This window comes from Polypterus senegalus, chromosome 17 (genome assembly GCF_016835505.1).
Source record: "Polypterus senegalus isolate Bchr_013 chromosome 17, ASM1683550v1, whole genome shotgun sequence".
Lineage (NCBI taxonomy): Eukaryota > Metazoa > Chordata > Cladistia > Polypteriformes > Polypteridae > Polypterus > Polypterus senegalus.
In genome coordinates, this window is record NC_053170.1 from 100,716,737 (window position 1) to 100,728,951 (window position 12,215).

Genomic DNA, 12,215 nt, shown 5'->3' on the forward strand with positions numbered 1-12,215 from the left:
ATTATACTTGTAACCCAGCAGCAGCAGCAGTCGTCGGAGGAACCAAATGAATATGCGACCCAAAGCAGTGTCCTTCCTGGTGCTTTTTTCCCTGCTATTTTTGTTTGGCAGAGATGAGGAGGCCAACACTGACATCAGAATCATTAGACAGGCAAAGGGGGATCTGTGGGGTGGACATTCTTATGGTGGGCACAACCAAAACTTGAGGAAGCAAAGAATTAAAAACAGAAGTCCTTACAGAGATGATTCACTTTGCTCCATTTTTTACCCTCAGTCTTAAATAAGATGGCCTGCGACGCACACATTCATATATTTACACATGTGCAGGGACAACTTTGGATATAAAAGTGACGTCATCACCAAAGCTAGAAAGAGAATGAAAGTAATCAGTGAAACTAAACAAAACATGGGAGAGACTTGCAAAAGATCTGACAGGAAAGCTTAGCCAGCACCACTTGTTGAAATTCTGGAAGTTGTGCAGTCAGTCAACTTTCTCTTTTAGTTCCTAGAACAGACCAAGAGGTGGCAGCGTGGTGCCCATATGCTGGAGAGCCTCGTGTCACAGGATTACTGCCATTGCCTTGAAAACCCGGAGGCTGCCGGCTGGCAAATGCATTGGTTTTGCCAAGATTAGGCCATCTTCTTCCAGAATGAGCTTGTTGGTCTGTTCGTGTCGGAATTGTTGCAATGCTCTGATGTTCAGGGATCGGGCAGAGGCCATTGGAGTGGCTAGAGAGATATGGAGACAATGCAGGGAGGCCAGAGGGTAGTGCAGTCGAGTGAGAAATCGTCGCTGCACATCATGTTATCTGCGGGCTCCATGCCCACGTCTTCTGTGTCAGGATCACAGCTGTGTGGTCCTCGCTGTGACTGGAGAAACAGCTGACTCTCTGAGCCCCTGTGGCAGTGCAGGATTTACGTATAATCTACACAAGCTATGGCTTAGGGCCTCTGCCTTCTTGGGGGCCCCCAAAAAAATCATATTTGGCACTTACATAGAATATCTGGACTTATAAAGGGCCCCATGTCTCAAATAGCTTAGGGCCTTATCAAGTCTAAATCCGTCCCTGCCCTGTGAGATGGAAACAGCTGTCAGGAGGCAGGCAGAGCGGAGCGGGATGCCCGTTTTGTATGTGAGAGTGAGAGTAGCGATATAGCGCCTTGAGTTGGGGTCTGATCCTCTCTTCATAAGTGCTCTGATTCTAGTACTGCTGTTGTGTATAATTTACAAGTAAATATAACTTCCTTCCAGCCCTCCATTAGCGGGGTCCCGGGGTAGCCAGAGCCAACTGGAGCAGTAAATGACCAATCAAGGTGCCAGTCTGTCACCTGGTGAACACACCAACACCTCGGGGGCCAATTTAGCAAAGTCAGTCCAGCCAACCTGCACATATGTGGAGTGTGAGAGGAAAGGCCACTGGGAGAAAATCCAAACTCCACCTGGGGAGCATTGGGGACCTGAACCCTGGTCTCCTTATTGTGAGGTAGCGGCGTTCTGGCTAGTGCCCTGTTGAGTGTCTAGGTGAGCGACTAGGGGGTCTGTGATGGCAAGGGGCATTATACTATACTACTAGCCAAACCCGAAGAAACAACGGGCCAAAATGACCAGTGGGAGATATATATGGATGAAATGAAGGAGTAGCCCTGCTGCTGAAATTATTAAGGGGAACACTTGGCCAAGAGGTGGGGTGTGATGATGCAATCGAGCGTCGGGCCAAAATCAAGACTGAGACGTACAGCACTGCATTAAAACACCCAGTGCCCTTGTGCTGTATCTTTAAAAATACCCAGAGGCCTGTGGGGGTCTCAGCCTGGCCTTGCCCTCTACAGGTGGTGTTCCTGCCTTACACCCTTTGATTACTGGGACAGGCTCCAGCTACCCTGTAAGGCACCCTGGGTAAGCGGGAGAGAAGATGGGTGGATAGATGTGTGCGTTTATAAATATACTGCGTCTAATGTGTGTGTGTGTGTGTGCAATCAAGTTCTTACTTACCTGCATGTTTCTCACAAACAGTAACGATAGTATAACACCACCAAAGACTCACACACACACACACACAGTAGATATAATGCCATGCAACATTTGGTCTTATGGTGGCTTTTCAGTAACCATGTGATCTTTGGATACCGTTGTGACTTGAGCCATAAAATATATCACAAGGCGGTGCAGACCCCAAAAAACCACAAGCCTGCCCGGCACTTGACGCAGGTCTGACTCCAGAGAGTAAACTTCACCACCAGTGGTGGCAGACAGTCTGTCCAGGCCCAAAATGGGGCTTTAATAGCGTCACAAAAATGTCAGCGTCTCCTCCATGTTTTCTGGGGCTGGCCCGTACCCCAGTTACATCGCTAGGTGACCCTGCTGCTGCTTTAGGCTCCACATGCAGGAGACGGGGCAGATAACGGAGAACAGCAGTACGAAACAAACAATGAGCTGAATACACCGAATATGAGCAAACCAAGAACAGACTTGACAACATCATACAGGGTCGGGCAATAACCCCAGCTGAAACCTAACGGGTACAAAAGGGAGGATGGCGCAGGGCGGCCGAGCTCTTTGATTAAGTGTTTAATTACACGTGTGTGTGCGGGTGCCCCCGTGTCGATCTGTCTGCCATAGAGCTCTGAATGTGTGTCTCTGTGTGGGATGTCTGGTGTTCAGATCCGCACCGTTGAGCGTCTCTACTCTAACGTTGGCGTGGATTCCCTGTTTCTTCAAGTGAACAGCACAGAGTGGGTTTCATTCAGAAATTTAGTTGGCGTTCCAACCTGGGAGTGCTGGGTGCCCATCTGTGTGTGTGTGTGTGTGTGTATTGTATGATTGAGTCAGTCACAGATACGGGACGAGAGTGCAGTAAGTGCACACCTGAAGAGGACAAACCCGAGACCCCCAGTCCTCCTCCCGTTTACTACAGCAGTGTATCGTTGTTCTTATATAGCGCACCAACGGGCGCAGGACTTCCTCGTGGCGATGCGGGGTCGCGTAGAGTTGAAGTCAGCGCCCTCCCCTCCCAGTGGACTCGAATGTCAGTGAAGAGCTGCAGCGCAGACCACCGTCAGCACGAGAAGCGTTCGCGGCTCGCCGAGTGGGAGTCTAAATATTTAATTAGCTCTCTTTGTGAGAGCTCGGGGGAGTGATGTCAGCGCTCAGTCGCTCTCGCTGCTGGGCTCGGCTGCGCGGCTGCTGCTGCTGCTGCTGCTGATGGCATTGTTTCTGAGCGAGCTCGGATACACCCACATCGCTGCCGTCGTCGTCGTCCCAGCAGAGTATCCCTTCTCTTTCCCGGCGCAGCATCACAATGCCAGGGCAGAGCCATGAGTCCCGGCTGCATGCTGCTCTTTGTGTTTGGCTTTGTTGGCGGGGCGGTGGTCATTAATTCTGCCATCCTGGTGTCGCTCTCCGTCCTGCTGCTCGTGCACTACTCGGTGTCGACTGGCCTGCCGGCGCTGACGCAGAACCTGCCGAGGATAATCAGGTACCCGTGTGCTTCTCTCCTCTCGCTGTTGGCATTAGCGCTTCCCCTCCCCCACCATGCCGGCTTCGCTCTCCTCAATTCCGTCCTCCATTCCCACCCACCTGCCGCTTTTCAAGTGATGGACTGAACGGATTATTTTCCGCTTAGCCGGTGCTCTGTTTATTTCGGGCCTCCTGGCCGAGCGTCTGCTGCCATCTCCACTTGAACTTTTAAAGCAGCTGCCAGTTGGGCTTTGGGCCGTCCAGATGAAGCCTTGTGAGGCCTGGCAGCGCTGACCCCTGGGGGTGTGCCTCACGTTTAGTGGAACCACTTGGATAGCTCGAGCTGCATGTTAATGAGACGCGGTAAATAAAGACATGGCCGCGCCGGGCACCCTGCTGCTGTGCCTCGGCCTTCAGCTCAAAACGGCCTGATTTACTTGGGCAAGGGGCAGGGCGGCCTACACTTGTGCGTCTGTCTATTGTGAATCTGAATTTTCTGTAAGATGCTACCTTGTGGCTTTTTTGCATTTCTCGTTTGCCATGTGCTTTGGACTGAAGCGTCTGCTAAAGAAAGTTGCGCGTCTCCTGGCATGCTTGTTGTCGTTTTGCCAGCTCCCATGCTCGATATTAATAGCAGCGGATAATTTTCACACATAAACACCCAGCCTGATTTGGCTTTTGACTCGGCACTCCCAGGTCTCCGGCCGTGGCTGCTTCTACTTGAGGGAGGACAGCGTTTTCAGGGTGCGCTGCTGGGCCCAGGTCACCAGTAGTCGGGTCCCGTTATGTCCGCCATTTGAGAAGGGAACTTGGGGGCACACACAGAGTTCGGAGAGGCTGAACAAAGCAGGGGCAATGCAACACTTTAATGGCATAAGTCCCTTAAAGGAACAGCAGAGGACCACTAAGGGATGGAGTGTTATTGTAGGCACCCATGTTAGAAAAAGAGACGTTGTCTAGATGAAAGTGTGCTGTGGACCCCCAAGCCACTAGAGGGCAGGTGACAGCAATGGCAGATAACAGAATGAGGCCAGAGGTTGGCATAGTGTGTCCGCTAGCTAGAAAGGGGGTGTTTCAGTTGCAGAGGCACATGGCACAATACACTCCTGTTTAACCACTGGGGGGCAGCAAACTCTCCCCGACCTGCCCCTTTTAATAAATGATTGGACAGCCGAGTGAATGACTAGCCTGCTGGGGCAAAAACGGAGCGATCGCCAACCTTGGGGCTTATACAGTAGTGACCTCTCCTGCTGGGGTTTAAAGCCACCTGTTTGCCAGAGTCAGCGGTCTGAATTGGGCAAGAGGCTCTGCCAGGGTTAGGAAGTAGATAGACGTGGCACAAAGGAAGTGGGCTAGCAACCCTGCCAAGCAAACGGGTACAGATGTGCCCTATGTTGGCATATGTTTGTTTCTGTTGGGTTGGTGCTTTGTGTGTGTCATATACAGTATATGAAGTTCATATGTGTATCTGGATGTACTGTGTGTGTTGTAAAATGAGTACAAATGCAAGAAAATCGGTGTTGGGGTCCCGGGGATGTCCCATTTAGCAAAGGAGGAAATGAAAAGGAAGCACCAACGCGCAATTTAAAGTTTGGCGCAATGCCGTCAAAGACGAGCTTTCAAAAGCAAGTTGATCCGACTGAGAATGCCGACTTCCAGACGGGTGGCACCTCGGTGGTCCTTTCATGGCTTCTCCTCTGCCACTTCGGCTAAGTAGACGGAAGAGAAGTTAGCGGGGGTGTCTCGCTCTTTTCCTTCTCCGTATTCACCCAGCATAATAAGCGCACTCCTTAAGTGTTTGTACGTATAAACTGTGTGTGTATACATATACACAGGAATTGTGGGAAAGAGGGGTCCTTTCATCCGATTGGCTGGCCCAGCGCTATTTCGGCTGTGGAATGGGGGAGGCAGCTTGATGGCTGAGGTCTCCAGGACTCTGAACGAATCCAAATCCTATTATGGGATATCATCTACTGTTAAATTCTACTCCGTACTTCTAAAATGTTTATTTTTATACTGTATTGAAGATTTGTTCTGATCTGTGTATTGTATTGACCCCCTTTTTCTTTTTGACACCCACTGCACGCCCAGCCTGCCCGTTAAGGGGTCTCTCTTTGCCTTTCCTGAGGTTTCTTCCATTTTTTTTCCCTTCAAGGGTTTTTTTGGGAATTTTTGTCTTGTCTTCTTGGAGAGTCGAGGCTGGGGGGCCGTCAAGAGGCAGGGTCTGCTAAAGCCTTCTTGTGTGATTTTGGGCTACACAAAAATAAATTGTATAGTATATACGGTTGATATCTGTACAGAAATGTACGTATGCATGTGTGTGTGATTGTGTGTCTGTATGTTGTGCGTATATTTGTGTATATGTGGTGTTCGTTCTCAAATGTAATATTGATTCCAGAACTTTCCATATACAGTTTTCCTACTTTATTCCCAGTGGCAGTGCCCGATGAGTCAGGCGGGTGTCCAGGTGGTGTGTGCCCCGCAGCCGCATGAAGCCCATCTCTTTCTTTCAGGAATGCTCTGCCCTGATTGGTTTGCTTTATCCATTGTTGATGGACTCCCTCAAACCTCACACTGTGACTAAACTGCCAAGTCAGCAAGTCGCTTCATGTTGCTCGACTGCCCAGACTGCCACACGTCACGTGATGGCACCACACGGCTCAGTGTCAGCAAAGAGTGCATTCTGGAAGTTCGCGGAGGCCTCCACCTTTTCTTGCGAGGCTGGCTGGATGTTTAATTGTGGTCCTTGGTAAATAAGCCACAGACTACGGTTACTACTTTGAGAGGAAACCGGAGTGGCACAAAATAACCCAACAGTCTCAAACCCACTTCATCCTGTGCAGGGTTACAAGGTGTGGAGCCTGTCCTGGCAGCAGGGAGAGCAAGGCAGGAAACAGACATGACGAGGCATCGTAGAGCCTTCCTTATTGGCACTGGAGTACCGGGAGGAATGGCAGCATAGTCATGGGGAGAACATGCAAACTCCACATGGACACTGCGTGGGCGCGGGGTTTAAACCACAGACTCTGGAGCCATGAGACGCCCCTTGATACTTGGCAATCTGTGTAGCGTTCTCCTGTCAGTGATATAGAGTGGCAAGTAGCTGTCCTCAGGAACTGGAGCTGAACGGGGGTCCGCAGGACTGAGGGGCAGCTGCCTTACCAAGTGTGTACCGAGCGATCAGCTTATTGTTAATAATTGTGCTTGATAGTGAAACAATATGACGGCCAGAATGGCTGGATTTGTCTCTGCACATTAACGCTCTTTCATGTCTTCTTGTTTTTCTTGTCTGCTCACAGGAAGGATCGGCCGCTTTCCTTGGGGATTTTTCCCCTGACTAGCGGAGACCCGCTCCTCACACCTGATGCTCAGCGGGATGGAGTCGAGACCCCTGGGACAGAGCACTGGCGATTCAATGACCTGAGCCACCCGCGCTCCAATACAAGTCTCAAGGTAGGGCAGGGAGGATATTTCAGTTAAATAAATGTCATTAATTGTTGTAGCGCAGCATTCACACGGCGACACTATGGCAGCAAGGTGCCATGGTGGACAACACTGCTGTCTTACAGCTCCAATGACCTGGATCAAGTTTGTGTCTTGGGCACTTTGTGCTCAGTGAAGGCCCTCCTTGTACCCAGTTGAGTGTTCTCTGAAAGTCAAGGCCAGTGTAGGTTGTGCCCTCAGTGTCCGGGGCGCCCTCTCCTTAGACCTGATGCCAACTGGGATGAGTCCTGGCATAATGGAGGCAGAGGTCAGGGTCCTATGAGAAAGAGAAAGGAGCACTTGGCAGTATTTTTAAAGCTGCCAGGATAGGCGCTGGTCCCTAGCAATGAATTAAGCGGGTTAGGGGATGGACCGTATGTGTACTGTATATGTGACCAAAGGAGCGTGGTGGTCACCTAGTGGTTAACTTGCTTGACTACAAGCCACAAGGTGATCGGTTCAGTCCCCATCTGTGACTCACAAGTGACGCTGACTAAGACGCTTGATCTGCCACGTGTCGTTAGAAGGTCTACAAAGTGTATTCGAGTGGTGAACGTGCTCAGCTACTGTATGCCACCTCTTACTGGGTGACCCTCAGCTGGTCATCAGCCTGAGCTCACAGCGTTATAAAACCCAAACTGCAGCCTGAAATGAATAATAGAAGGCCACACGTCTACTGGCAGTGGGTGGTGACAGGTGGCATTTCAAAAATTCAGTTACATGTCCCTGTCCTATAATTCACCCACATCAAAAGTAATGCCAAGGCTGCCTAAAGCATTAAATGACCATCCCAGAGAAGACCAAACATGCCAATTAACAGAAATAAAAGAGAAGCTTTCAGCCTCCTTGGGCGTTGAACCCCTGTCTACCCCGTCAGGTGGTTCACCCATTTGCTTGTTTGCTGGCTTCTAGAGGACCACCAAGTTCTCTCATCTCCCCTTGACCACTTCCTCCTCCCAGTAAGCCACCCAGTATGTAATCATAAGGGACTCCAAAATGTCTCCCAGTTTAAGCATAGCTCCCTAGTGGCCAGATACATACAATTGGCTTATTATGCCAAACACACGGCCGGCACATCTCACTTGCTTATTTACTCGCCCTGAACACGCGTCATTCATTGTCCTACAGCCGGGCCGAGTCACCACTTTGGGCCCTCAGGTGACACTATCAGGTGACACTCTCCGAGTATTGCTGATGTGTTAATAAGAACACCACCAGCCAGGGACCTTCCCTGTTGAAAACAGAACAAATACTCTTGTGGTTGGCAAATGGCAATGCCGCTCAGTCACATGATCACGTGTGCCAGAGTGATCATGCCAGCCAGTACATGTTTAAGAATTGCCTTCAGACTTCTGCACACATTTCTTCAGTAGAATTAAAGCTTCCTGCCTGCAGTGTACGAGTTTGAGGGAACACAGTCAAGGCCCAGAGCCTCTGATATTGAGTTTATGGCTGTGCCAGGGCAGAGCGTGACTGTGATGGGTCTCCCCACTCCCTCTCATATGGGGTGGTGCAGTGTGGTTCATTTTTCCATTTCCTACTCACCGGGCCTTTTTATTTTAAGCACTGAACTCTCGGGAGAGGTCACCCCTTGGGACCAAGAGCTACTGCCACCATGGTGACGGTGCTTTGACGAAGACTTTCGGCACGAGAATAGGCCAAGGACATGAGCAAAATTACCAGACTTTCAACTGATTTGTATGTGTAGACGGGCAAACCACAGGACCTTCCTCACTGCTGTCCTCATATAGGAGATGGAAATGGAAGGACACCTGGGCCTGTATGAGTCTCGGTGCCCTGTAGGGCTGGACTGAGTGCAGAGGTTGATGAAGAAGAGTAATCCATACTCGGTAATCAGTCCCTTTCAATATGACGCAGCCACAAACACCTCCTAGCCAATCATGTGACTGTCGCTCAGCCCATACAGCAAATGGCCCAGACGTTTGACTTGACCTGATTTGATCTTTGATGCCAGATGTAGTGGACCATCCCTCTTATGGCCACACAACTTGAGACACGCTGCAACAACCCAAGCTGAACGTGACAGTGACCTCAGTTTTCTCCAGCTCCCCAATGCAGTTCCCTGATTCCTATCTGCGGGAAATCTGCAGGAACTGAAAGAAGTGGTCAGCAGTGGCCAAACCCATCAAGGAATGCTTCGGGCACCTTGTGCAGTCCATGCCTCAAAATAAAGTCTGATCTGGAGGCCAAAGCAGGTCCTAACCCAGACGGGCACGTAGAATGTGTGTAAATTTGACTTGTGTGTAACGTTCCTTAACTTAAGGTGGGGTGAAGTTTGCCTAAAGAGATTCGCTTCATGGCCTCAGCCAGATTGTTTGTAATGAAAGGGTCCCACTTGGCTCACATCTGTCTCTCATGCTCTCTGTATGGATTGTCTTGTCAATCGTGTTTATGTCCAAAGTTATGAACATACCTGCAAACTATTGACTAGCTGATGGTTAATTTCTTTTAATGCCAATATTGGAACAAATTTGTATTTGTCATAATGTTTTTTGAGAAATTGAACAAAGCTTTGTAGTATTTGGTTTAATCTCAACAACAGCATCTAAGAGTGTAGCTTGCATAAGGAACCTTAAAGGAGATGTTCACCCTTTATGGCATCAAGGCTTATTCTACCACTCACCTGGGCTTGTACTGTATCAGTACGGAAATGTCGCTGTGCCAACTGCTTGGATTTGTAACAGTGGTGGTGCTTTGGTTTTATATGAAATAGACACACAAAACGCAGCAAAAAGGTATGCAGGCCTTGAAATACGCTAAGCCAGATCAGTCCTCCAAGATCAGGAAGCCCACAGCAGGCCTCACTACAGGCAGCCAGAGCCCACACTCAAAAGGCAGGCTTCAGTCTGCACATTACCAAAATGGAGCTGTTCAAAAATATCACAAAAACACCCCTTAAGAGGAGAGGATTACTGTAAACCCCTGATGTTCAGGACAGAACCAGAAAAGGCATTCTACTGTATACATTTGAGGAACTGAATCAGTCAAGAAGAGTAATAACAAAACAGGGAAGGCAGGGGACAAACGGAGCACAAAAAGGGCAGGCCTAAAAATGAGAAATCCAAATCCTTAGTCATTGTTGTGGTGGCACATCACTGCACGTGTATTTTGTGTTATTTTGGAGTTGTTCAGCATAAAGAATCTGTCTCTGGAGATTTCCCACAGTTTGAAACTGTTTTATCAAAGTTTACATTTTATTTGTTTCACTTGTCCCGTTCTTTGTTTACATGTCACGGTAGCTGTGTCATGTGACTGTGATCATCACGCTCCTTATGTCACAGGTAGTGAGGTACAAATATGGCATCACTTTCAGTGCTTTGGGATGCCTCGGTTGGATAAATGAACAAAAACCTTAGCGTAGTCCGTTTGTAAGCAGGCAGGCCAAGTGCTAGGTACCGTTTTGGTTTTTAAAACTCCCTACGTGCCCTCGACTTTCGATTGTCTGGTTCACCCGCGTCTCTCGTTAGCCTGGCCTCACTGACTTCTACTGGCTTTGACGCCTTTTCTGTCCCTCACTACGTTTAGCTGTGAATTTGCATCTCCTGGTCGCCTCTGTTGTCTTCTCACTGCATAATCAAAACCCAGAAAACACCCAGAGGTACTCACAAATATGCAATGGCGTCTGGAGGGCCTGAATCTATAGGATGAGGGGGGTCCTTAGTCTAAAGGGGCGAATAACTGAACATTACCAAGATGACATCGTAATGGAAATGTGTACAAAACATAACACAGAGCCTATTTCATACAGTAGGATCACAACACATGGTGAGGCCCTGCGTAAAACATGAGACGAGTGTCCTCAAAGACACCAGGCCTCTCCTGCATGTAACTGGGCACGCATTTCACAGGTCTGGCGCTGTGCCCACTCGTCATCTCCATGGGGTTTGCATGTCAGCGTGAGATTTCAGTTTTTGATTTTTCACAAATTTCCAAACCGTTCTCTTTGCACTTTGTCACTCTGGGGCATTGAGTTTAGCTTGACAAGGGAAAAAAATGAGCTTAAGCGTTTTTAGCACAAGGCTGTGAAACGTGAAGGGCTCTGAAGACTTTGTGAGCCCGCAGTAAGTCGAAGGATGTTAAGATGGCGTGCTCTGAGATGACGATTCAGATGGGAACGGCCTGGTTGTGGCCCATCTGTTTACGTCTTCACTTCTCACCAATCAACACAGAGATCAGGAAATGAGACATGCGAACAGGACAGTGGTGGCACACCCCATGAACCACTCGGTGGCAATGTGACCCCTTTGAACATGCACTGTGGTTGAACAGTTTCGTGGGTTTCAAGAGTGGATGCCTGTGGTGACCCACCGAGTAGTCGCCGCTGCTTTGATGGGATTGTGCTCGGCCCCCGTGAACATCTCGTTTTGTCTGTGAGGATGTTGTATTTCTGTTTTATTATCAATGTCAGCATTAATAGAAGGTGTGCTGCTCTTCAACCAACTCATGTTCCATTTGCTTTGTCGAGATGCACCTCACAATGTGCTTCATTTTAATTCTCTCCCCAAGGAGTTGGAGACTGACGATGTGCAAAAGATTGGTAAGAGTTCACAGGAGGCTTGGGGACATTCGATGGCTGCCAACTGCCAGGTAGTTGAAGTCCCGAAGTGCGGAGCTGAAGTCCGTCGTCAGCTGTCCGCCCGTGCTGTGGCCTCTAGTTGTCGCTTGTGTTTTTCAGCAGCTTTGTGTTTCACAAGCCCATAATACACGGTGTGATATCATGCATGCCACCAGTTTTAATGGGTGGTGGGCTGGGCTGGTTTGGGGTGGGGGTTACTGGTTTTGGTCATGTGGCTTGCTGCATGTACCGCTTTCCAGTTTGCCAGAGCTGTCAATGAGGCTTGGGCAATGACCCAGAAAAGGGGTCCAAAATGATGAAAGCGGTTTCTGTTTTATCCCCGCAGGACGTGCGGGTTTGTGATTTGCATGCAGTGTGTGGCCCACGAGTTGCATGAGACGTCACTCACAGTGTGTGGTGGGCTTCTGTATCGAAGTAGATCCTAACCACTAACATAGGGGTGTGCCGTCTGTGTTTTTTAACATCAGGTGCTTAGTCAACGAGATTCATCGTGAGTGGACATTTCAGTGTGCCGTCCCAACACAATGGAGGTGTGCATTGTGCCCGTGTCACACTTCTGCACAAGTGCCATCGTGTGATTTGTTCATTTTTTGCTGTCGTGTACTGTCTTTGTGCACATCGTTTTTCGTATGTGTATGGAAAGTGTGACTGATTTGATTCGGACTTCTCTGTGGGGCC

General features: G+C 49.2%; 1 protein-coding gene across 1 annotated transcript in view; it reads left to right on the top strand.

The window, feature by feature from the left end:
• The window catches only part of LOC120517219 (C-Jun-amino-terminal kinase-interacting protein 4-like), a 43,036-nt gene that overhangs the window by 13,103 nt on the left and 17,718 nt on the right, over positions 1-12,215 (top strand). The window contains exons 4-5 of the mRNA XM_039739386.1: positions 6,757-6,910; positions 11,468-11,548. Of these exons, the coding sequence (XP_039595320.1) occupies positions 6,757-6,910; positions 11,468-11,548 (235 nt within the window). The remainder of the gene's footprint in view (positions 1-6,756; positions 6,911-11,467; positions 11,549-12,215) is intronic.